Source organism: Typopeltis vanoorti, chromosome 15 (genome assembly GCF_054136105.1).
Source record: "Typopeltis vanoorti isolate ZY-2024b chromosome 15, IOZ_Tvanoo_1.0, whole genome shotgun sequence".
NCBI classification, from domain to species: domain Eukaryota; kingdom Metazoa; phylum Arthropoda; class Arachnida; order Uropygi; family Thelyphonidae; genus Typopeltis; species Typopeltis vanoorti.
Window position 1 is genome coordinate 58,871,857 of NC_143563.1, and position 27,314 is coordinate 58,899,170.

General features: G+C 37.7%; 1 protein-coding gene across 1 annotated transcript in view; it reads right to left on the bottom strand.

The window, feature by feature from the left end:
* mael (germ-plasm component protein maelstrom) overlaps positions 1-26,590 on the bottom strand; it is a 216,816-nt gene extending 190,226 nt beyond the window's left edge. The window contains exons 1-2 of the mRNA XM_090405551.1: positions 26,351-26,590; positions 15,202-15,309 (exon numbers count right to left, since the gene is read on the bottom strand). Coding sequence (XP_090261677.1) covers positions 15,202-15,309; positions 26,351-26,479 — 237 coding nt within the window. The 5' untranslated portion in view covers positions 26,480-26,590. The remainder of the gene's footprint in view (positions 1-15,201; positions 15,310-26,350) is intronic.
* Between the last annotated feature and the right edge of the window lie 724 nt (positions 26,591-27,314).

The following is a 27,314-nucleotide window of genomic DNA, read 5'->3' on the forward strand; positions in this document are numbered from 1 at the left end:
CTTAGAAGAGAATTACTTTGATAGGTTGTTCAAGGAGCACTTTGAGGTGATTCACTCAAAAGGCAAACTAAACAGAAACCAAGGAATGAATGATCCTTTGGGAGATTTGTAAGTCATTAATACCAGATAATTTTTCAGGCCAAGCTAATAATAAAAGTATCTGCAGGATTTCCATTCATGATAGAATGAGAGAAGTAATAGCAATTTGGTAGGCAATGACATGGACCGATCATTACTAATACCATGTTCCAACATAGAGATGTTCACAAATTCACACAGAAGTAAGAAAGTTACACTGACTATTATTATTGATAGCAATATCTTCAATGCTGGTTCAGGACATGAGTACACAGAAAATTTGAAACAGGAAGTGATCACTAGTTTAAAGTAGCATGAAAACAAATATAACATAGATGTGAAAAATATCTACAGAAAGTTTTAAAAACAATCCTGGTTTAGTCTTGCAGAGGTAAACTGTAGACCACAAGTTCCCACCCCCCAGTGGGTGCTGAAGGCTTGGGGGGGGGGATCAGAAGCATTTGGGGGCGTTCGGGTGGGCAAGGGGTCAGCGACTCTTTATAGAAGAAATTAATAATATATATTTAAAAATTAATTATTTTCATGATTTTGGGATTAGATAGTCATTTAAAATTGAAATATTGCATTTTAATTCATCTTATGTCCACACGATCAATTTTTTTTTAATCAATTTTATTTCAATTATTTAATCATTTGAAAATTTACCATGTCAGATAGAAATAGATGTCAATTTTCTATGTCAATGAGAAAATAGAGCATGTATATATGTGTGTATAATAGATTATGTTTACAGTAGCAAATATATTCGTTATATTTCATTTCAAAATATATATAAAACCACTTTTATATATTATACTGTTTTCTGTGGTTATGTTTTGTAGGTTTGTTGTTTATATCTTGTGTAATTATTTTATTTATTAATTATTTGGACAAAACACGGAAAACTATTATAATGGGGGGGCATTACAAAATGTATGTCTTGCAAAGTGAGCGGTGGCCCGAAAAAGTTTGTGAACCTATGCTGTAGACCAATATATCAATTATTATTCAATAAAAAAAGTAAGTGCAAAAAGAATAAAAACTGACTCAGTAAAAGACTGAAGAAAACACTGATTTAGAGAGGGATGCAAGTGGTCAAGTTTTCTACAAAAAAAGGAAAATCCAAAATGCATAATGGGATTAAGAGGTTAAGGAGGCAGTCCTAAGAAAGAAAAAATAAAGTATCAAAAGCATACAGCAAGTAAACTTTTGATAAGTCAGCATGTGCTAAGAGAATACTAAGAAAATGCAAGAAAGCTAAGTGTTGTCTGATATTCATTCCCTATTGTGATTTAGGTCCTGAACAAGAACCAGATTTTTTTTTTTGTCTCCTGCACTCTTTATTGAGTCAAAACAATTCCACTACTCCTTTCCTAATTAAACCTTCTGTAAAATCACAGGCACAAGTGACATCCAGTTTCTTATTTTGAAATTTGGTCTTATCACTACTTAAAATAGTCTACAAGTTTACCTTTGCATTTAGTGACAAACTCTAGCTATTCCTTTTTCCTAATTACTATTACTTGAATATAGCATATTAGTTATCTAGCAGCCCTCTCACAGGTCTATTATTCAATTTGGTAACACCAAAATGACCCTGTTTATTCAATGAAAACAATGGGACCTTATAAAACCTGGCAACACTCCAGCCAACATGAGATTTCATCACAGTTAAGGTGCAAACTGCCAGTCCATCCTAGTTGTTCAGTATCCAGGATGGCACATAAGAGTGTGCCACCATGAGAAAGTGAAGACTTGATAATTGCATTAGAAGGCTTGGTCAATTTCTCCACATTTTTAAGGCTATATAGTCTCCTATTAGTTATTTCAAGCAAGTCACAATCTTGTTGATGTTTCCATTCCTTTCAAACATCCTTCATCCAGTAAATTATTCTTGTTTTAATCCTTTAGCCAAATACAAGAGCTTGAGAAGCTATTCATATCAAAATGTTTTAAGTATATCTCAATACTACATCCTTCATGCTGTCACTTGGTGTCGTGTCATTTGGCACTACAGCAGCATTATTTGGAAATTAACAGCTGAAGCAACTAACACCAAAGATGGAGTGTTTTAAATTAAATAAGGTTATGAGGCCAGTGTATTATGTCTGTTAATTGAATGTATTCCATTGGCTTGCCTCTTTTGTATAACTTGGTCAAGAACCAATTTCTGGGAGGAGATACCCTGCCACTTTCAACATGAGACTGGATAACTCGCCAGTTAAAAAGCCCTTATGAAGGTTCTTCACATCCCAGACAAGATTCAGAACTCACCTCTTTCCAACCAAAGAGCATCTTCAATACCAAAGGAGTTACAGAGGCTACTACATATGGGCAAACAGGATTATCTCCATGATCTCCTTTCCACGGTCTGATTACTTTTATTGCTTTCCTGATCCAAACATGCTTGCTCTGACCAAATAATAGCCATAATTCTACTATATTCACCACTTTATTGTCCAAGAAAAAATCCGACACATATGCCGGCCTGGTTGACCGAGTGGTCAGCGTATCCGCTCTCCAGTCAAAAGGCTGAGGGTTTGAATCCTGCCGTGGGCATGGATGTTTGTTATTGTCTGGAAAATACTAGTGGTGATGATGGACAGTAGATGGTGTTGGTGTAGACGATGGTAGTTGTGGTTCATTGTAGTTAGTGGACTGAGTGGTGGAGACAGTTGTAGAGTAGGTGCCCTCCCTCCCTCAATGAGTCTTTGGACTCCCTGGAGGTGTTAAGTAATAATAATATCACATTCTTCCTACACATATGATCAGCTTTGCAGTGCAACATCCAAAGCTTCAAGACTCTCTACAACAGTCACAAACACATCATCAAATCATTCTTCAATAGAAGAAGGATAACCAAGTCACCTGCAATGCTACAAAAATACAATTAATCCTGCCCTTTTGTTTTTTCTTTCCGTTGCAAAAATAATCTTATTTACCTAATCTTACAGTTCATTAAACTTAAATCACCAGATCTCACTCACTTCTTAGGGACATTTACCTGTAGCATTTCCTGGTACAAATGCACCACATGAATAGCTTCCCCAGCCTCTAATCTTTTCTGCTCAAAATAGTACTCTTCACCTATTCATTACTAACCCAGAAGAAATCTCTCATCCACACAATCTTACTGTAGAGATGGAGTTTGGGATTTCTACTGCTGTTGTTTGCAGTAGTGCACTAAAATGCTGCTAAAAAAATTCTTGGTACTGTCCAGAAGACAGTAGTTCAGATGATTTATGATCACGCTCTTGCAGACTCACAAGAACTAACTCAGATTTTTTTTTTTTTTTTGCCTAATTACTTTTCTATGTTTACTTGTTTACCACCATAGATTGATATTTTAGCAATACTTCTGGCATAAGAAATGAGACAATATTATACAGATTTAAGGATAATGAAATGATTAAAGTAAAATTATTTACTTTCAAGCATTTCAACCTGAATATTACAGATCACCAGGTGACAGCATAAGGAACAATGCAATGTAGAAGAAATGCAGTAATTTAAAAAAAAAAACTATTGGTGGCTGAAAACAATCAGACTTTCCCAAATTTTTGGTAAGAATAGGTCGTTACGACTCATTAGGACAATGTAGCAGGGCATCAATACTCTCTTTACACAAAGATTCAAACTTGAAGCTGCAATGGTGAAGGAAGCATGCCTTAGCCTAGAACAGGGATGGGCAACCTTTTTAAGTGAGCATGCCAAAATCAGCAAAATCTTTGATGCAAAATTTTCTCATGTGCCAATTGAAATTTTGGGGAACGTTGTTATTTGGTGTCTTAATTATTGGGAGAGACTTTTCAAATAGTCAGAAATCACACTAGAGTAGTAAAATCAAAAAATATTGTAAGAGTGATTATTGGAAGTCATGTAAGATTGAATGAACATAAAAATTGGTGTTGGAATTACTCTTAAAAGTCATTCTACCACGTTGATAGCGTGGATATTTTTTTATGTGCCTTTATGTGCAATTCTAGCTGCCATATACAGCCACACAATTTAAAGACACAATTTTTAACATCAGCAAGAGAGTACACAATAATTTTGAATTTGTTTATTTTTTTATAAAGATCAGACATAAGTTTTTTCAAGTTTTTCCAATATATTACAGTGCACAATCTCAATAAAATAATCATAATAAAATTAAAGATATTCTTTTATTAATTCTTAATCCCTTGCAAGTAATAAAAAAAAATTACAGATAAAATAAAATGTTATTTTACCAACATAATATATTAAACAGAAGTTAATATTTTCCATTTTTTAACAGAAAACATCAAATCAAAACTAGAGAAAGAAAAATAGTGGACATTTTATTTATGTAGCATCAATGAGACTTCTATTACTGATGACAGATAATTTATATCAGGTTTATATTTTGTAATCTGTGACTGTGGTGGCACATTTTGTGACTGTGGTAGCACGTGGCGGTGAATTTGAGCTGTGCAGAAGAAAGTGATTTTTAATCGGTGAATAGTCCGCTTTTTCCCCCGTTTTTCTACGTTTTTGAGTGCTAAATTGTTTCTCTGAATACGAGTGTACTTCAGTGGTTGTTTTTTGGAAGTTAGTTGCTGTCGCGATATAATATATTTTGGTACCGTTGGAATCGAACACGTAACGGTGGAAGACAAAACGAAGCTAAGTTACTGTATTTAGTTATATTTCATTTTATTTAATTATATTTAGTACTTAAATGTTCTGATGTTTGTACTTTTTTCCTCTTATTTATTAATTGAATAATTATTAAAGATTAGGGTATAATTTGACAAAACACGTCACAGATAAGCATGGCACCTGTGCGAAGGAAAATGGCGGCCAGTAATAAAGGTTTGCCATCGTTATCAAAGAACGGTAGCATAAAAGAAATGAGTCAATGTACTAGCTGTGAAATGTACGCTTTGCGGAGTGCGGTCGGAGTGTGGTTAGATGATAATAAAGGATTGAATGTGTGTAGAAAATGTAGGGAGAATGCGGAATTGAAGTGTATTTCGGATCATGAGTGTGATATTTTTGTCAACCTTCAGAATGAAGGAAACAGGGATATGACAAGAAATGGCAAGGTTGTACATGAAAATTGTGAGAGTGTGAATGTAGAAAGTGTGAATGATAGTATAAATGGTTTCTCAGAGAACAAAAAAGATGAGATAGATGCATTGAGTGAGATCGCGTTGTTGAATAGTGCGATAGAAAGAGCAAAACAGCAGCTAGAGTGCATGAACAAAAGTAGACTGAATGAACCAACCAATAATAAAAGGTATGACAGGAAAAATAGACGTATGAATGTGAACATGAACAAAATGAAGGATAGAGTGCTGTATGGAGACTCGTTAGTACGAGGTGTGTTAGTAGAGGATTTGACAAAATCGTACCAACCTGGTGCGACCATAAAGGACGTAACTGCATCTATTAGAGAGCAAAAGGAAAGGGTGAAAGAAATGATTGTTGTGGCAGGTACGAATGATTTGAAAGGAGATAAAATGGAAATGATAGAAGACCTGAATGAATTGTTTGAGGTAGCAAAAGAAAAGAGTGAGAGAGTTAGAATGATTAGTCTTTTGCCACGGTATGACAGTGAAATGTTTAAAAGGAGGGCTATAATTGCAAATGACTTTATGCGTGGGTTATGTATGACGAGTGGTGTGGAATTTGTGGATGTGTGGAGTGAGTTTGATGGGCGAAAGGATCTATATAAGATGGATGGCTTGCATTTGAATGGTTACGGTGTAAGAAGACTTGAGAAAGTGTTGCTGAATGTAGTGGATGTGCAAATTCAGGGAAACTAGATTTGTTAGGGGGGGGGAGTAGAGATACAGTCCTTATGGAGGCAGTTGAATGTAAGAATGAATATAATATGCCAGAGCAAATAAGGACAACAAATCTGAGTGGGATAGTTAATATAAGGCATCAAGGTAGAGTTGGGGCTAATGGGGGTCTTAAATTCATGTACACTAATACTAGGAGTATTAGGAACAAGAAGGAAGAGTTTTTGGCCATGGTTGGCACTTCCAGACCACAGGTTATAGGTATTAGTGAAACATGGCTGACTGTAGATGATATAACTAGTGGGATTGAATGTGATGGGTATAGTGTGTTCAGGAATGACAGAGAGAATAAAATGGGGGGAGGAATATTGTTGATGATAGCTGATGAGCTCCAGCCAAGGAGAATAGAAGTTGAATTGCAGGATAGAGAAAAGAGCACATTTGAGGCCATTTGGTGTGAGATTGTGGCTAGCAGAACTAAATATACAATTGGGTGCTGCTATAGACCAGGTGATGGAAAAGATGGTGGTGACAGTATGCACAAGCAAATAGAAGAAATGGGTGGAAGGAGGGTGATTATTATGGAAGATTTCAACTATGGTCGCATTGATTGGAGTGAGGAGAGGACACACGGGAGGAAGGAACTGGATTTTATGCGGTTATTAAGGGATAACTATCTGCGACAGCATGTAATGGAAAATACTAGGGGTCAGAGAGTGCTTGACCTAGTAATTACATCTGAGGATTTGGCTGTAACAAATATGACCACATTGCCACCAATCGGTGAGAGTGATCATAAGGTCTTAACTTGGGATGTGGCTAAAGGTGTAGAAGTTTCAATTAAGACAGGGTACATGTGGAATTATCGGGCTGGAAAGTATGACAAGCTTAGGAGTTTGATTGGTTCAGTGCCATGGCATGTACAACTGCAAGGACTAGAAGTTGATAGTGCATGGGAGGTAGTTAAGAAGTGCTTGCATGAAGCAATGGCTGACTGTATACCTAGAGTCCGAATAATAAATCAAGTAGGGGTTAAATGGATGAATAACACCATTAAGCTTGAGTTGCAAAAAAAGAAACAACTATGGAGGGAATTTAAGGAGAAGGGTGACCGGCAGGCACATGAACGGTATAAAGCGCAGGCCAGAAGGGTGACGAGTGTGGTAAGAAAAGCAAAAAAGGATTACGAAACAACATTGGCCATGCAGGCTAAAGAGAATCCTAAACAGTTTTTTAGATATGTAGCAAGTAAAAGGAAAAATGTACATGGCAGATTGATTTTAAAGAATGCCGATGGTAGGGAGGTAACTGAATCAGTTGAGATAGTTGAGTTACTAAGTGAGCACTTTGCAAAAGTATATCATCCAGGTGGTGACATTGCAGAAACGAATAAACCAGTAGATTATACGGGAATTGTGGTTAATGAAGTGGAGGTGAGTAGTCTATTGCATAACCTCAATGTCAATACATCTGTGGGATTGGATGGTATACCAGCTCGTGTTGTACGAGAAGCAGCTAAAGAATTGTCAGTACCCTTGACCATTTTGTTTAATTTGAGTCTCGGGTCTGGGTTAGTCCCGAGCGGGTGGAAAGAGGGGAAAATAGTTCCACTGCATAAAGGTGGTTCCAAGACTGCTGTAGTAAATTACCGACCGATTAGCATATCAGGAATCATTGTCAAGGTCTTAGAGAAAATAGTCAAGAGGAAAATACAAGATTGGATAGAAGAAAATGGGATAATGAATCGGGGACAGCATGGTTTTGTGAAGGGTAGGTCATGCCTCAGTAACTTGCTCACGTATTATAACACAGTGACGGCTGAACTGGATAACGGTAATGGGTTTATGGTGATTCTACTGGACCTTGCCAAGGCCTTTGACAGGATTCCACATGGAATTCTAATCAGTAAATTGCAGCATATGGGAATGGACATAGGGTTGGTGAGATGGATAGGAGGGTGGTTGACGGAGAGATATCAGAGAGTGGTTTACTCGGGAGTAGAGTCCACAAGACGGCCTGTGACTAGTGGTGTGCCACAAGGATCTGTTCTTGGACCACTGCTGTTTAATTTGTTCATAAATGATATAGGAAATGATCTGAGAGGAACAGTTCATTTGTTTGCGGATGATGCGAAGTTGGGTAGGGCAATAGTGAATGCAGATGACGTCAAAATTTTGCAGGATGATTTGGATAGATTGGAGGTCTGGGCTAAGGAGAATGGATGTCAGTTTAATGTGGCAAAATGTAAGGTTATGCATTTTGGGGTGAAAAGATTGGCGGCAGTTTACTGCATTGGTGGAACCGTGCTCCAGGAAATTGATGAGGCACGAGATTTAGGAGTGTTGGTAGATAAGGAATTGAAATTTAGGGGACACATTGCAAAAGTGACCAAAACAGCTCATCAAATCACTTGGTTGCTGAAGAATACGATGACAAGCAGAGACAAGCAGGTTATTGTTCCTCTGTATCGAGCCTTGATAAGACCCCATCTAGACTACTGTGCTCAGATTTGGTCACCTAGGTTTCTTCTTGATGGGGAGGAGGTGGAGAGGATCCAGAGGCGAGTGACCAAGATGATAGCAGGTCTGTGGAATGAACCGTATGAGAACAGGTCGAGGATTTGTGGGTTGCAAAAATTGGTTGATAGGCGGAGGAGGGGAGATATGATTGAGACATTCAAATTACTGAAGGGTTTCTATAAAATTAATTCAGAAGATATTTTTGAGAACAGGGCTGGTTGTGGGAGGACATCCATGGAAACTGGGCAAAAGTGTGGTTAGTAAAGGTGTTAGAACTGGGTTCTTTACTTTTAGAGTAGTGAATGAGTGGAATGCGCTCCCTGAGTCTGTGGTGGATGCTGTGACAGTGAATGAGTTTAAGGCGAGGTATGATAGATACTGTATGAATGTCAAATAGTTGCGATGAATATGATTTGGGGCCTCCCTCGATGAGTCCAATGACTCCCTGGAGTTGCCCTTAATAATAGTAATAGTAATAATAATCTTTAGAGATATTCATGCGCTACTAGCTTCATCTGTAAGGCTACTTCTATTACGAGATTTAACAAAGTTCATCACTGAGAACAATAAATCACAAGAATATGTAGATGCAAAAATGGATAGTAATGCTGTTGCAAGAGGCTTTTAAAGATACAAAAGTTTCTGGAATAGTATTAAAAGTCTTTAGTACCTCATTTTCCACACCTCTCTCTCTGTTACTCCCATCTCTAATCGCTCCTTTTCAATATTTTCCAAGTCAACTCTGAGGTCAACAAATTTCTGCCTCCAAATTGAGCTACTTTGAAAATCAATCAACTGCATTTCAAAATCATCCATATTTATCCATGAAAACATCTGCAAATTTAATTCATCCGGTTTTATAGTGTCTGGAAACCTAATGAATTTTAAAGTCTCTTATAAAGAACTGCTCAACAGCTGACACAATGATATTTAAAAACAGCTTTTGAAGACATTGGTGGTCTGTTTTGTAATCCTTTTCGAGATCATTGATGTATTTCTTTAGGTTTGGAAAATATCTAAATCTTTCACTGTCTACATCCCTCTTAAAAGCTCCTGGTTTCATTTCAAATGCCTTTATCAAACATTATATCATATCATAACATCAAGAGTCTTACCAGAGTCCTATAGTTTAAGGTTCAAGTCATTTAAATGTGCACAAAAATCTGCAAAAAAACATCAGTTTACAAACCCACACGATGTCATACATTTCTTCATAAGATATTTGTTGATTACTCAAAAAGATTTATCTCACCCAGGCATTCAACAAATCGTTTTAGAACAAGACCTCAACTAAGCCAACGAATATCGTTGCACAGGTATCCCTCGATTACCGCGGTTAATTAATCCCTCGATGTTACTGCATATATCAAAATCGCGTTAATCAAATCTAATAATCAATGGTAAAAATTACAATTCGTCCATGATCGATTACTGTATTAATAATTCGTTTTATATGGTACGCTTTTAGGAAAGATAAAAAATGAATGCAAAGTAAATGCTTAATAAATACTTGTGCCTACATTATTTACTGCAATTTGTTTTTCAAAAGAAGTTATCAAGAGTAGTTTGAACAGTTTTAATTTTTTTTTGTTATCGGCATAAATTCTACGATAACAAGCAAAATGACTCTCCAGACCTCGGCAAACAAGCAATAAACAAAGAAAAAACACTGCAAATATAATACATGATGGTACAAATTAATTTAATATTGAATCCAACATTATTTCATAGCCGAATATAGAAACTAGAAGAGTTTCGTGCTGAATATATAGAAACTAAACGTTTCAGCGGATGCAAGCATAAGCAACCTTATGGGCAACTCGTAATAAAGGTTGAGTAAGCTCCAGATCACTTTCCTTAGTATTTTCCATAATGTAAAACACATCTCCTAGAGAACATGTATGATAAATAAGTCTTTGGCTCTCTATTTCAGTAATACATGATGATTTATTTATTTTCAGTTACAATCTAGAAATTATTGAACAAAGAATAAAAAAAACAACAACTAAACCATACTATACTGACATCGGAAGTCGCGGTATCTCTCAGTACAATTTACTATCAAATATCACAAATCTTTACATAATATGTATTAAACCAAACTGACAGCAAAAAAACAGCGCAGAATATCACTCATATGAATGCACAGATACTCATTACTTCCAAGCTATACGCTGAATTGTGTAAGAATATTTATATTAAACATTTTACATGTATCTGTCAGATCAGACACAAGCTCCGCAGAGCTAGAGGCGTGTTAATCAAATCCTGCGTTAAGCAAGGGATACCTGTACATTATTAGTCCTTTACACACCAAATCCACCTCATTCAATAGATTCTGAAATTGACTTTTATTCAAAGCATTTGGAGAAATGTAATTAATAACCTTGGTTACTGTTTGCATCACTTCTTGAAGTTACTTTAGACCAGTTTTTGCACATAGTCTCCTCATGTATGATGCAATGAAAACCTATCAGTGGATGACCAACATGTTTTGCAAACAGATTTATAAATCCTGCTTCCTTACCATGCTGGTAAGGAAGCAGGATTTGTAAATCTGTTTATAACTGCTTTACATATTTCAATCCCAGTGGTATGCTCAGGTAGTGCTATGAGGTAAATCATATCTTGCCATACTTCGTCAACCCTACAAAATCGAGTAAAGATTGCTAGCCTAGCTGATGATGTAATGTCTGTGCTCTCATCAACACAAATAGAAAAGAACTTACATGAAGCCAAATCCTTTGTTAATTGTTCTGCTGTATTCCTTTCTAACTTAAGTATCCTATCCTTAACTGTTTTTCTACTCACAGACAAATCTTTAATGCACTGAATAATTTTTACCTTTTCTGAAAGCTTGTCAAAAATGAAAGAAACACATTCTAGCCATACTTCTTTAATATACTACCCCTTACTAAGTGGTTTTCCATGTTGGGCAATAACTTTTGAAACCTCAAAACTAGCAGCAACTAAGGCCTACCTAAAATAAATTTCAAAGTATCAGACTATTTTTTTTTTGTCTTGCTCAGTTCATGAGAAATTCTTTATTCTTGCTTGCTTTTATCACTTTAGCTTCTGAAGAACTAAAGTTCTTCAGAAGAACTTCCAAATTTTCAAAGGTCTCTTTACAGAAGAAGTCCTACAAGCAACTGATTTAGAACATAAAATGCATAATCTTTATTACCTTTCTTAATCAAACCAAATTTTTCAGTCCATTATTCTTTAAATTCTCTAACATCCTCTTCATTTGAATGAATATGTTTCTTTGCTGGTGGTTGTAACATATTCTGTACAGCAGCAATGGTAAGTTGTATACCACGAGTGAAGATGAGGACCCAATTTGGAGTAAAGTGGATGACAAACAATATTAAACAGGAATTGCATGCAAAAAAGAGGCTATGGAAGAGATATAAGAAGACAGGTGAAGAGAAGATGCATGAAGAATATAAGACACAGGCCAGAAGAGTGACTAGTGTGGTAAGGAAAGTGAAACTGGAATATGAGAAGAGATTGGCCCTAAGATCCAAAGAAAATCCTAGGGAATTTTTTTAGCTATGTGGCGAATAGGAGAAGAAATGACTGTGGAAGAATGATATTATGGGATAAAAATGGGAATAGAGTGACTGATGCAGAGGACATAGTGGAATTGTTCAATGAACACTTTATTGGAATATTTCATCCTAGAGAGGTCAGTTTTTTTAATGCTAGAGGGATAGGGCTGGTTCGAGGTTTAGAGGTACAGGAGGAGAGTGTGTTTCAGATACTGAGTACTCTGGATGTCAGTAAAGCTTCAGGACTGGATGGTATTTCACCACGAGTTTTGAGAGAATGTGCTAGGGAACTGACAGTACCTTTAACCTGGCTTTTCAATGAAAGTCTGGCTGCTGGAAAGGTGCCCATGGAATGGAAGGAAGGTAAGATAGTGTCATTGCATAAGGGTGGTAACAGACTGGAAGTGTCTAATTATAGGCCAGTCTGTGTGTCATCAGTAGTTGTTAAGATCTTGGAGAAAGTAGTGAGGGACTGTACACAGCATTGGGCAGATGAGGGCAATGTTATCTGTGAGAATCAACATGGATTTGTGAAAGGACGCTCTTGTTTTAGCAATATGCTATCCTTTTATAATAAAGTTACAAGAACATTAGATGAGGGAAAGGCATATACTGCAATTTTCTTAGACTTAGCAAAGGCATTTGATTTATCATGTGGCACCCATGACATATTATCATAGGTGCCACATGATAAGCTGATATTTGAGTTGCAGCACATGGGTCTGGATGTCAAATTGGTCAACTGGATTCAGGATTGGCTGTCTGATAGGTATCAGAGTTGTGTATGGTGGAGCAGTTTCAAGGAGGCAGACGGTTACAAGTAGGGCCCCACAGGGATCAGTACTAGGACCTATATTTTTTAGCCTTTATATCAATGACATTGCCAGTGGATTGCAAGGGGGATATTCAGTTGTTTGCAGATGATGCAAAGCTGGGAAGGATTATTAGTAATAGTGCAGATGTGGAAGCCCTGCAAGAGGATTTGAATAAGCTAGATAGATGGGCAAACGAATGGGGGTGTCAATGTAAGGTCTTGAGGTTTGGCAAACATCGATGGGATGCTGCATACTCTATTGGAGGAGTTATACTGGAGGAAGTAGGGGAGACAAGAGATCTGGGGTTGATGATTGATAGAAACCCGAAATTTAGGGGACATATTGCAAAGGTGGTGAAGGTAACACAGAGGATTGCTGCAATTATGAGAAGGACACTGACCTGCAGAGATAAAAGGGTTATCATTCTCTGATAAGACCAGACTTAGACTATTGTTCTCAGATTTGGTCCCCAGGATTTGAAAGGGATAAATTAACTGTGGAAAGGGTACAAAGGCAAATAACAAAGGTGGTTTCAGGACTGTACAAGGATAGTTATGAGGATCAGCTGAAGGAATGGGGAGTGCAGAGTGTGGTGGATAGAAGGAGAGGTGATATGATTGAGACTTGTAAACTGTTGAGAGGTGGTTACAGGGTTGACACTGGAGAGTTCTTTTGCTTGGTTGAACAGCGGGAAGGAGTGATGACAAGAAGACATCCCTGGAAGTTACGAGAGGAAACTGTGAGCAAGAGGGTGAGGAGTGGTTTCTTTGCGTGGAGGGTGGTTGAACCGTGGAATGCATTGCCTGATGGAGTGGTGAGAGCAAGAATGGTTAATGAGTTTAAAGAGTGGTATGATTGACTTTGTGTTTCTTAAGTGGGGGGGACCTCCCCTCGATGAATCTTGACAGACTTTATGTTCTTAGGAAGGAGATATATATATATATATAGCATAAATATGAATTTAAAAAAAAAAAAAAAGAGGAAGAAAGAAAGGAAGTCAAGAAGGGAATAAAGCAAAAGGAAAAAAGTAAATTACAACTGTATGACCAAAGTTGTACAACCACAAGGTACAAAAAATAATTGCTTTCTTCTTACAGCTTCCAACTTTAATGAAAATCGGATCATGAGATGTAAAAATGTGGACAGAGACGTATAGACACTGACAAAAATTATAATTTGGACTCAGAAAATCTCATCATAATCATTCTCTGCATACACCTACCAAGTTTAAACAAACCAAAAATTAATACAATTATAAGCCCACCTACACACGTGCAGATAACACTTCATAATCCTGAACATGGATAACACATTTCACATAGCTTTAACGATGACTTAGGTTTACAGCAATGTAAAGAAAATTTGCATTTATATCTAATAAATTAAACACTTTTTTAAATAACGAAACCTGTGGTGCGTTCATAATTAAAAGAAACACACGTATAAACCACAGTGAAAATTATTTAATTGTAAATATTTCATCCTAAGTATCTTAGGACATCATCAGTACAGTATTTAGGATGAAATATTTACAATTAAATAATTTTCACTGTGGTTTATACGTGTGTTTCTTCTAATTAAATTAAACACTAATTGACAATAAATACAATCTGTATTTTAATGACTTACAATTTAATTAAATCTATATATACACACACACACACATTTTAGAAAACCGATAAATTCTTTATGAAAGAAAAAACATACAATGATAAAGGAGTCATGCCACGTCTGGCTGCTTGGCGAATGATGCAACCGAACAGGACAAAACTTGTACATCAGTATATCATGGAGATAGATAGATGGCTTGGAAATAGAATGTTTGTTTCATTTTCTTATCACTTATTATTACTAAAACAGTTGATAGTGTTTGTTTCTTTATTGCATTTTTATTTGGTATCACTCTACTTAATAAAATTGTATTCTATTTAGTTAAAATATACAACTCAGAGAAGATATTGAATATGTATTTATTTATTTAATTACTTTTTTAAGGTGAGCTCTGGGTTGCATGCCAAAAAAAAGTCACTGGGAGTGCCACATTTGCCATGTGTGCCAAGAGTTCCCCACCAGTGGTCTAGAAGATTCTGTGATCAGTGTCAATTCCATGTTGATGTGCTATGCTCGAGTTCTCAGATTTCTTCTTAATGATATAAGATTGATGTTCTTGTAATCTTTTCTCAACAGCATATCCAGTTTGTCGTAAGTAAGAGAGGTGGCAATTATATGGTACTTGGAAGATGCTAGGAAGTGAGAATGGAGATTTATTTAGAAGGAACTGAAGGGAACAAATGTAAGTAATAGATGATATTTCTTGAATATTCTTCAGATTAATTCAGAAATGCCTAACCTCTGGTTACATCTGTGGAACTAAGAGCACATCACAACTAATCAGATGGTTGAATAAGTAAATCAGTCCAGTAAATAAATCTATATATTTTAAGACAGAACAAGCAAAATAACTTACAGAAATAAGTGTACCATCAGAAGCATATTTAGCTCCAAATTCTCTCTCATAGTCTTTGTGTCCTCTAGCCAGAACTTCATATTTTTCCCTCTCTTCAGGTGTCAAAGCCTGTGGGGGAAGGGGAGGGAACAAATAAACACACATATATGTAGTCAGAAAATATTGACTGCATATTTGGAATGGAAAAAAAAAAACTTTCAAATTATACAAGAATGTTTTAAAAAAAAAAACAAGCTCTTTAAGTGAATGAAGACTACATTGACATGAATATATATATATAACAACACATAAATCAACTTTGGCATCACTTTTTTTCACACAGATTATGCATTTGTTCCACAATGACAAAGGCATTTGTCTATCTTCAAATAGCAGAAGCATGCAGCACAATTCATTGGATGCAAAACGCATTGCAGGCAGATGTTCCTACAGTCAAAAAAAAAAAAAAAAGATGGAAATTAAGTAAGATTAGATCTATGAAACCCATTTGCAAACTATGTAAGTTGCTTTGGTACAACCAATTTTTTAATCACTATGTCAAACAACACTCTTCATGCCAAGTGAGATGTTAAGCTCTTGAACAATACCATTCAATTTAATGCATCTCTCTCTCTCACTCAGATTCACCTCCCCACCGACCTAGACGCATAGTTTAGTCCCAAAGGTGTGGAAAGAGGGGGAAAATAGTTGCACTGCATAAAGGAGGATCCAAGACTACGGTTGCAAATTATCGACCGATCAGCATATCAGGAGTCGTTGTCAAGGTCTTGGAGAAAGTAGTCAAGGGAAAAATACAGGAATGGATAGATGAAAATGAGATACTGTACAGGGGACAGCATGGCTTTGTGAAGGATAGATCATGCCTCAGTAACTTACTCAAGTTTTATAACACGGTGACGGCTGAACTTGATAAGGGAAATGAGTTTACAGTGATACTGCTGGACCTGGCAAAGGCATTTGAGGATACCACATGGAATTCTAATCCGTAAACTACAACATATGAGAATGGATATAGGATTGGTGAGATGGATAGGTGGGTGGTTGAGGGAGAGATATCAAAAGAGTAGTTTATTCAGGAGTTGAGTCCAAAAGACGGCCTGTGACTAGTGGTGTGCCACAGGTCTTGGACCACTGCTGTTTAATTTGTTCATTAACGATACATGGAAGGATCTAAGAGGAACAGTTCATTTCTTTGCTAATGATGCAAAGTTGGGTAGGGCAATAGTGAATGCAGAAGATGTCAAAATCTTGCAGGACGACTTGGATAGATTGCAGTTCTGGGCTAAAGAGAATGGATGTCAATTTAATGTGACAAAATGTAAGATGATGCATTTTGGGGTGAAAAGATTAGCAGCAGTATATACCACATTGGTGGAACTGTACTCCAGGAGATTGATGAGGCCAGGGACGTGGGAGTGTTGGTGGATAGGGAGATGAAGTTTAGGGGGCACATTGCAAAAGTAGCTAAATCAGCTCATCAACTCACTTGGTTGTTGAAAAATACCTTGACGAGCAGCGACAAGCAAGTTATTGTACCTCTGTACCGAACCTTAATAAGACCTCATCTCGACTACTGTGCCCATATTTGGTCACCAAGGTTCCTTCTTGATGGGGAGGAGGTGGAGAGGATCCAGAGGCGAGTGACTAAGATGATAGCAGGTCTATGGAATGAACCATATGAGAACAGGTTGAAGATTTGGGTTGCAGAAATTAGTTGATAGGCAGAAAAGGGGAGATATGATTGAGACATTCAAATTGCTAAAGGGTTTCCACAGGATTAACTCAGAGGATATTTTTGAGATCAGGACTGGTGGTGGGAGAACTAAGGGACACCTATGGAAGCTGGGCAAGAGTGTGGTTAGCAGGGGTGTTAGAGCTGGATTCTTTACTTTTAGAGTGGTAAATGAGTGGAATAAGCCGGCAGAGCCTGTTGTGGGTGCTAGGACGGTGAGTGAGCTCAAGGCAAGGTATGATAGATACTGTGAGAATGTGGTATAGTTGTGAGGACATGATGTTTAGGGCCTCCCTCAATGAGTCTAAGGACTCCCTGGAGTCACCCATAATAATAATAATATATATCCAGCAAAACCTGGATACGACGTATGCTATTTCTTGAAAGAAAATAAGTGCAAGCCAGTGCTCATATCCATTACAAGATGCAATAATTCTTCATGGCGATTTCTTCTGTGAAGCCACGAAAATCACCACAAAACTGAGGGCACAGTTCCAGAGAAAACTAGTTCCCAAATTATTAATTTAATTATTTAATTAGTAATTATCCTTATGGAGAGGCTAGGGAGCCCATTTGTAAGTACAGAATGCCATACGTCAGGTCATCTGTAAACTGGGGACTGTATTGTTTAAGGAAATTAACAGTATAGAAATGTTATCTTCAGAAATTAATACACTGGTATTAAATATGTGCACGGTCCGTGCGGTTAGCCTAGTGGCTTTGCGCTTCGCAACCGTGTCTGGGGAAGGAGTGTCCCAGGTTCGATTCCCGTCGAAGACGTTAGGAACTTGAGGATCTTCCTCAGGCATAACCAAGTTAGCCGGTCTTGGGCAGTAGGGTTTTTTCCTGCCAGTTTATCTGGTGTTTTTCATCCCGCAAGCAGGCAAACCGGCCTCGTGAACATATGCTTCTACAGCCAAAAATATATCCTCCCAGCGGCTGACTAGGCGACGGGTCAGTTGGGAGTGGTACTAACAAGAAGTCGCATCTAAGTAGCACACGGACCCTGCATAGGAAGCGGGAATAACGCGTAGTGAAAGAAGATGATTAAATATGTGCACGAAGGCACATATCTAATACCAGTGTAGTAATACTTTAGTAACAAAGATGACAACAAGAGAGATACAGGAAGACCTAAAGTCCTATGATTGCTCCACCTATTGGCTCTGGCTGAGTGTTCTTGGCCACTGGGCTGATTGTCTGCAGATGAAGGTTTTCCATATGAGGGGTAATCTGATAAAACCATATTTGTTTAGGTTGGGATAGCTGGTATGAGCTGCAGCAGATTTGAGGAAAAGCCTCTTGAACTTAAATTTGCTTTGGTGGAGTAAGGTGGCTTTTTTCCTACGAAATCCTGTGCTACGTATCCAGGGCATGGTCTGCTAATTCTGAGCGACTGTAGTGGTGTAATCCAATGTAATCTTGGTGCTCTGTTATACAGATGTTGGCTGTCCTGCCAATTTGTCCATAATAGGAAAGGTTGTAGCTGCAAGGTAAACTCCAGGTAAATCTAGAGATTGTAGATTAGTACTGCTAACATTCTATGTGATTTATAAGTGGTCACAAGATCATGTTTTTTTTTAATATCTTGGCCATCTTTTCTGAAATGCCACAGATATAGGGGATGGCGATTGATTTGCTGTAATCTATGTTTGGAATAGGGGAGGGGTGTGTGTGTGTGTGTGTGTGTGTGTGTGTGTGTGTATGGTGTTAAATTCTTTTTATTTGGTGGAAGGTGTAGCCATTGGCCAAAAGAGTGTTTTTAATGTGTGTGAGTTCTGTACTGAGTGCACTGTTATCTGAGCAAATTAATTTTACCTGGTGGATTAAAGTTTTTGTAGTCCCAAATTGTTGGGTGGGGGGATAAGTACGGTTGATGGATGTGCGAGTTTTCTGTATGTAGAGTGTGAAAGTCAGGGATTCATTTGGTTGTCTTGTCACTGTGGCATCTAGGAAGGATGGACTGTTGTTACATTCCATTTCCATCATGAATTGAATCCTTGGATGACGGATGTTCAAATGAGAAAAGAAAGTAAGGTGTTCCAGCCATGTCGCCAAATTGCATACATAGTGGGTTTGGGGGGACTTGAGGGCATTCTTTTCAAATGTATCTATGTAAAAGTTAATGGAAGGGGAGAGAATAGCTGTACCCTTGAGTTTCTGTTCAGTATATGATGAGGAATTGCCAGTAGTACAGGAAAGCAACTTTTACTAAATGTGTAGCTAGTTTGTAGGTAAGCGAGTCTATACCATCTACAATTGGGCGTAGCAGTACATCCTCTTCATGGATTTTTGGAAGTCCATAATACGGAAGGATCTGGAATTGTTTAGTTTGTTGGTCACATTTGTCGGCCAGTTGATACCAGATATCAAAAAGTGGTATATCAGGGATGCGAGTCTGCAAGGTTGAAGGTAACAAGTGGTGTACCACAAGGATCAGTGCAGGGTCCACTGTTATTCAATCTATACCTTAATGATATTGGGAAGAATTTGACAAGCGACATAAAGCTATTTGCTGATGATGCCAAGATAGGTAGGGTAATCAGGAATGCTGCTGATATGCAGTACTTGCAGAATGATTTGAATGGGCTGGAACTGTGGGCATGGCAAAATGGATGTAATTCCATGTCAGCAAATGTAAAGCTGGTGGGATTATACTGGAAGAAACTAATGAGGCTAGGGATCTTGGAGTGTTAGTAGATAGGAAGTTGAAGTTCAGGGGTCAGGTAGCAAAAATTGCAAATACAACTCAAAAAATAATTGCAATGCTGAAACGAACATTCATGTGTAAAGATAAGGATGTGATTTTGCCTCTTTACAAGGCCTTGATAAGACCTCACTTGGACTATTGTGCACAGGTCTGGTCTCCTAGTTTCCTTTGTGATTCTGATATACTGGGATTGAATGTGATGGTATAGTGTTCAGGAATGACAGAGAGAATAAAATGGGGGGAGGAGTATTGTTGATGATAGCTGATGAGCTACAGCCAAGGAGAATAGAAGTTGAATTGCAGGATAGAGAAAAGAGCACATTTGAGGCCATTTGGTGTGAGATTGTGGCTAGCAGAACTAAATATACAATTGGGTGCTGCTATAGACCAGGTGATGGAAAAGATGGTGGTGACAGTATGCACAAGCAAATAGAAGAAATGAGTGGAAGGAGGGTGATTATTATGGGAGATTTCAACTATGGTCGCATTGATTGGAGTGAGGAGAGGACACATGGGAGGAAGGAATTGGATTTTATGCGGTTATTAAGGGATAACTATCTGTGACAGCATGTAATGGAAAATACTAGGGGTCAGAGAGTGCTTGACCTAGTAATTACATCTGAGGATTTGGCTGTAACAAATATGACCACATTGCCACCAATCGGTGAGAGTGATCATAGGGTCATGACTTGGGAGGTTGCTAAAGGTGTAGAATTTTCAATTAAGACAGGGTACATGTGGAATTATCGGGCTGGAAAGTATGACAAGCTAAGGAGTTTGATTGGTTCAGTGCCATGGCATGTACAACTGCAAGGACTAGAAGTTGATAGTGCATGGGAGGTGGTTAAGAAGTGCTTGCAAGAAGCAATGGCTGACTGTATACCTAGAGTCCGAATAATAAATCAAGTAGGGTTTAAATGGATGAATAACACCATTAAGCTTGAGCTGCAAAAAAAGAAACAACTATGGAGGGAATTTAAGGAGAAAGGTGACCGGCAGGCAAATGAACGGTATAAAGCGCAGGCCAGAAGGGTGACGAGTGTGGTAAGAAAAGCAAAAAAGGATTACGAAAGAACATTGGCCGTGCAGGCTAAAGAGAATCCTAAACAGTGTTTTAGATATGTAGCAAGTAAAAGGAAAAATGTACATGGCAGAATGATTTTAAAGAATGCCGATGGTAGGGAGGTTACTGAATCAGTTGAGATAGCTGAGTTACTGAGTGAGCACTTTGCAAGAATATATCATCCAGGTGGTGACATTGCAGAAAGGAATAAACCAGTAGATTATACGGGAATTGTGGTGAATGAAGTGAGGGTGAGTAGTCTATTGCATAACCTCAATGTCAACACATCTGTGGGGTTGGATGGTATACCAGCTCGTGTAGTACGAGAAGCAGCTAATGAATTGTCAGTACCCTTGACCATTTTGTTTAATTTGAGTCTCGGGTCTGGGTTAGTCCCGAGCGGGTGGAAGGAGGGGAAAATAGTTCCACTGCATAAAGGTGGTTCCAAGACCGCTGTTGTAAATTACTGACCGATTAGCATATCAGGAATCATTGTCAAGGTCTTGGAGAAATTAGTCAAGAGAAGAATACAGGATTGGATAGATGAAAATGGGATATTGTATGGGGGACAACATGGTTTTGTGAAGGGTAGATCATGCCTCAGTAACTTGCTCACGTTTTATAACACAGTGACAGCTGAACTGGATAGGGGTAATGGGTTTACAGTGATACTACTGGACCTTGCCAAGGCCTTTGACAGGATACCTCATGGAAACCTAATCAGTAAACTGGAGCAGATGGGGATAGATATAGGGTTGGTAAGATGGATAGGAGGGTGGTTGAAGGAGAGATACCAGAGAGTGGTTTATTCAGGAGTGGAGTCAAAAAGACGTCTTGTGACTAGTGGAGTGCCGCAGGGCTCTGTTCTTGGACCACTGCTTTTCAATTTGTTCATCAATGATATTGGAAAGGATTTGAGAGGAAGTGTTCACTTGTTTGCTGATGATGTAAAGTTGGGTAGAGCAATTGTGAGTGCACAGGATGTCAAAATTTTACAGGATGATTTGGATAGTTTGGAGGACTGGGCTAGGAAAAATGGATGTCAGTTTAATGTGGCAAAGTGTAAGGTTATGCACTTTGGGGTGAAAAGAATAGCAGCAGTATATCGCATTGGTGGAACCGTACTCCAGGAGATTGATGAGGCCAGGGATTTGGGAGTGCTGGTGGATAGGGAGTTGAAGTTTAGGGGGCACATTGCAAAAGTAACTAAAACAGCTCATCAAATCACTTGGTTGCTGAAGAATACGATGACAAGCAGAGACAAGCAGGTTATTGTTCCTCTGTATCGAGCCTTGATAAGACCCCATCTAGACTACTGTGCTCAGATTTGGTCACCTAGGTTTCTTCTTGATGGGGAGGAGGTGGAGAGGATCCAGAGGCGAGTGACCAAGATGATAGCAGGTCTGTGGAATGAACCGTATGAGAACAGGTCGAGGATTTGTGGGTTGCAAAAATTGGTTGATAGGCGGAGGAGGGGAGATATGATTGAGACATTCAAATTACTGAAGGGTTTCTATAAAATTAATTCAGAAGATATTTTTGAGAACAGGGCTGGTTGTGGGAGGACATCCATGGAAACTGGGCAAAAGTGTGGTTAGTAAAGGTGTTAGAGCTAGGTTTTTTACTTGGAGAGTGGTGAATGAGTGGAATAAGCTTCCAGAGTCTGTTGTGGGTGCTATGACCATGAATGAGTTCAAGGCAAGATATGATAGATACTGTGTGAATGTTGAATAGTTGTTCCAGACATGATGTTAGGGGCCTCCCTCGATGAGTCTGTCGACTCCTTGGAGTTTCCCGGAACAATAATACTCGAGAGAGAGTGTGCAAAGGAGTGTGTTAAAAATGATATCGCGATTGTGGAATACTGATTACGAAGACAGAGTGAGAATTTGTAGACTGCAGACACTAGAAAACAGGAAAAAGAGGGAAGATATGATTGAGACTTACAAACTTCTGAAAGGGTCATACAGGATTTCAACTGATGGAATTTTTCAATTTATGGTGGGTGAGGAAAGGATAAAAGGGCATCCTTGGAAGCTGAGAATGGATGGTGCTAAGAAGGGGGTGAAGGGTAGATTTTTTTTCTCATAGGGTGGTGCACGATTGGAATGAATTGCCATTGGATGTTGTGAGTGCAAGCAGTGTGAATGAATTCAAGAATAAGTATGATAGCTGGTGTGTGTGGTATGTGGCCTACCAATGAGTCCCTGACTCCCTGGAGGTCTCGCTTAATAATAATAAGAATAATAATTTAGTAGGTGGATCGTTCTTTAAGGATGGTTAAGGCCCACAAGTTTGGTAAGTTAAAACTGAAACTAGTTAGACAACTGAAACAGGCTAGCACTCCTTAAACAATATAGGGATAATAAAGTCATCTCCAATTGTGCAAAATTAAAACACCAATTCCATTCCAACAACACGCGCCGCATTTATAAACATATTAGCTTCGCCCTACTACAGGAGCAAATTGGTGTGCAATGCTTAGTGCTTGCATGACTTTTCTCAGATGTTTAAGACTAGATGAAATTAGCATGAGGTATGGAATATAATAATGGATTTTTTTTTTTTTTTTTTTTTTTTTTTTTTTTTTTTTTTTAGTCGTACATAATTTCATCCAATGAGAATTTCATATGATTCTGCAAATCATGGTCAAAGTAAGTCATCCCTCCTTATACTTAAATCCTCCACCTGGCAGAATATTGAAAGCAAGATTATTTGCTTCCACTATTTGATCTAATAAAAAGACAGCAGCCTAATAAAGAATTGCCACTAGGTTTGGTGCAGGATGCTATTTACTAGTTTGTGTGCAGAAGAAATGTTTAAAATTTATACTTGCAGTTTTTCTTTTTTGCAAGTCTTTCCATGACTGTCTGACAAACTCTGAAGACAATACTCAGATTACATGCTGAAAGAAATTCTGGCATAACTACATATAAGTGGTGGTATAACACCAACAGGACTGGCCATTCCTCTGAAAGATATGGACAACACAACCCTACCTTTTAGTGTTCACTCCTACACAACTTCCTCCAATCTGAGAATTTTATTCTAGTTAAAGCAGGGTTTTTCAAAACTTTTCTGATCACACCCCACCACAGAACATACATTTTATGCCACAACCCAAATTTTGTTTTATGACATACATAAAAATATAACAGAAGGTTAATATTATACATGAATTTAATAATTAAATACAGAAAGAAAACAATGACAGAAAAAAATCAATAAATCAGCATTTTTTTTAATGTCGCATTTCATGCCAGTTCTGTCAGACTGAGAGGTGCTTCCAGTCAGACTGGATAAAAATTCATTTCTGATAATCAATGTAAGCTGGTGTAACACACCAAATTAATGTCATGATACACTAATGGATTGTGACCTACACTTGGAAAAATACTAGATTAGAGGTATATGTGGGGTTATTAACTTTGTTGATAAGTTAATATCAACAAGGTTAACCACCTTACTGGCCATTATGGATCAAATATGCACAGATATGCTTGGTATCCATCATATATTTCAATGCAATATCAATGGTATTACAATTTTAATATGCACTTTGGATCCATGGTAACTTGGACGTATATATACGTCCTGGCTGGTAGCGTGGGTAATATCAACTTTGTTGATATTAACAAAGTTAATAACAACTTTGTTATTCTGCCATCTTCATGTGGAACCAGCTATCTCACTTTCTGAAAAGTCCTAATAGAGGTTTTTACATAGCCGATGATATTATCCAACAAGATTATTTATTCCACTTCAATTTACATCATTCATGCAATAACATTTCCTAAGACAATGGATTAAGAAGTTCCTTGAGATCCTTTGTGTCTCAAAAAATATGGAGAAGGAAGATGGCTAACTTGAAATATTTAAATTTGAGAAATTACTTCTATCACAATGGATACTAATATGGGTGAACCATATACTCACAAAGACCTCAAACTAACACATGTAGGATGTTTACGCCTTGTGAAGTATAGTCAGAGGACTTGAATGATGCAGGACCAACACACACTTTACCAAAGTTCAGTATACACCCACATTGCAATGGCTTGAACATCAATACCATTAAATATTTTAGATATCCAGGAGGAAGGAGAATTGTTTGGAATGATGGCCAAAGCAACTATACTATGAACTGTCCTATGTCCATTAATTGTGTATGTCCTTCTGGCCAGTCCACTGGTTTTGTATAATGCAAAAGCCCAAGGTCTCAGGAATAAATCCCTGCCATCTTCATGTGGAACCAGCTAACTCAACTTCTGAAAAGACCTAATAAAAGGTTTTTACATAGCCGATGATATTATCCATCAAGATTATTTATTCCACTTCAATTTACATCATTCATGCAATAACATTTCCTAAGACTATGGATTAAGAAGTTCCTTGAGATCCTTTGTGTCTCAAAAATTATGGAGAAGGAAGATGGCTAACTTGAAATATATAAATTTGAGAAATTACTTCTATCACCATTGGATACCAATATGGGTGAACCATATACTCACAAAGACCTCAAACTAACACATGCAGGATGTTTACTTTTTACAGAGAATTAATTTGCATGGAAACATTAGATTGTAATGTCTTTTATATGCATTTACTGTATTGTTTTCAACTTTTTAACATGTGTTTTGTTGTATACAAAATGTTATTTAGCATTTGTTCTTTACCTTGTGCACTGATGTAACCACTGGATATCATCCTGCCAGATGCACTCTGGCACCCCTCCCAACCACAAATACTTTCTATTCATTTTTGGGGCATTATGTAAGCATTAACAATATCAGTATTAATTGCATTAATACTGATATTGTAGGTATTCATTAATGTAGATTAAATCTTAACATAAGGAGGAGTATATTTCAGAATAGGTGACAATTTCCTCTAAACATTTTTATACCTTTTACTTTATCATTAAGAAAATTAAAGTGACACACACGCTTCTTCCTCTGTGCGTTTTCTCTGCTTCCATTGCAGGGTTCGTGTGTTACATAGATACGACATTTGTTAGTACAACCCCCCCCAGCCAGCCTGTTGCTGAGGGGGGAAATGTATTTTTGACTGTAGTAGCACGTGTGTTCATTGGGCCGGTTTGCCTGCTTGCGGGATGAAAAATCCCCAGATAAACTGGGGGGGAAAACCCTGCTGTCCACACCCAAGACCAGCTAAGGCTGAGAAAGATCCTTAAGCTCCTCACGTCGTCGACGGGAATCGAACCTAGGACACTCCTTCCCCCAGGAATATGGTTGCAAAACACAGCCACTAGACTAGGCTAACCGAGCATACCAAAGTGACACACACTGCTGGTCAAACTTTTATTTCTTGTCCAGCTCCCTCTTGATTTAACATCTCTCTCAAAGTTCTCATACCGGTTGACATATGCTTGCGTTTTTATTTCCCCAGTCTTGGGGAAGTAAAAACAAATGTTCCTTATGTCATGAAATTCAAAACCTGGTGTTATCATTACGAATGACGCGTGTTCGACTTTAAAAACATTGTAAGAGTTGAAAATGTTTCATACGAATAAAATCTATACTGAACCAAATAAAAAAAAAAAGGCAATCAAAGTCGTTGCTTTGATGCATTTAATGTAAGTAGTAAATGGATATAACGGAGAAAATATAATTTAGTATTATACCTTCCACTTCGGATTTGCAAGCTGAGGCATAGACCTCATCGCAACGGTCTCTCCATGCATGGCATATTTATTTTGAAGTTCGCGCATAAAAAAATAAAATCCTGTTTTAGGAGTCCTTTTCTTCGGCATGTTTCACCTTCACGTAGTTGAGGAACAAACAGCAAAGAGAGAAATTATACAAGTAGTGGAGCTTTTTTAATTTATCCTTCCACTATTAAAAAATAACAACTTATGATTCCTTTTGACATTATACAAAATAGAAAAACTAATTCTGAAATAGATGGCGCTTTCATCAACACAGCATATGAACAACTGGGGGATATGAACAACTGGGGAGGGGAAGGTGATCCAAATAAACAAGCGATTTCAAAACCTTTTTACCATGAAATCCGATTCGTGAATTTTAGTTTTAACACGAAATGAGGAGTGCAAAATGCATTATAGTTTTCAATGTATGCTACACCTTTTCAATAATCGAAATCCCTAGTTAAATAAGATATTTACTAGTGTAGTGCACTTCACCAATAAATTTAACTCATTGCAAAAAAAAAAAAAAAAAGGCATGCGCACACACACATATATATTTTATATAACTACATTGCTCGAAAAAATTAAAAAATACTTAGAAAAAAGTGTAAATTATGTAGTTTGCGATGAAGCAACACAAATCTGGTCTAGTGATGTACACTATGCTAACAATGACATGAGGAGAGCGAGAAAAGTCGGACAGGTATAAGGGACATTACACAGAGCTGTATAAGAATTATTTAAAACAGATCACATTACAGAAGTCTTCAGAATCTGCTCGAAAACATGGTCACATAACATCATTACTGCGTACAACTCCTAATAGCTAAACAGGCCTGACAGCTAACCATGCTCGATACAAGGCTGTAAGTCTGTGGCAATAAATCTCACCGGCGCAGACCAACTTATCAGATGACATGTAACCTGTCGGAGTGCA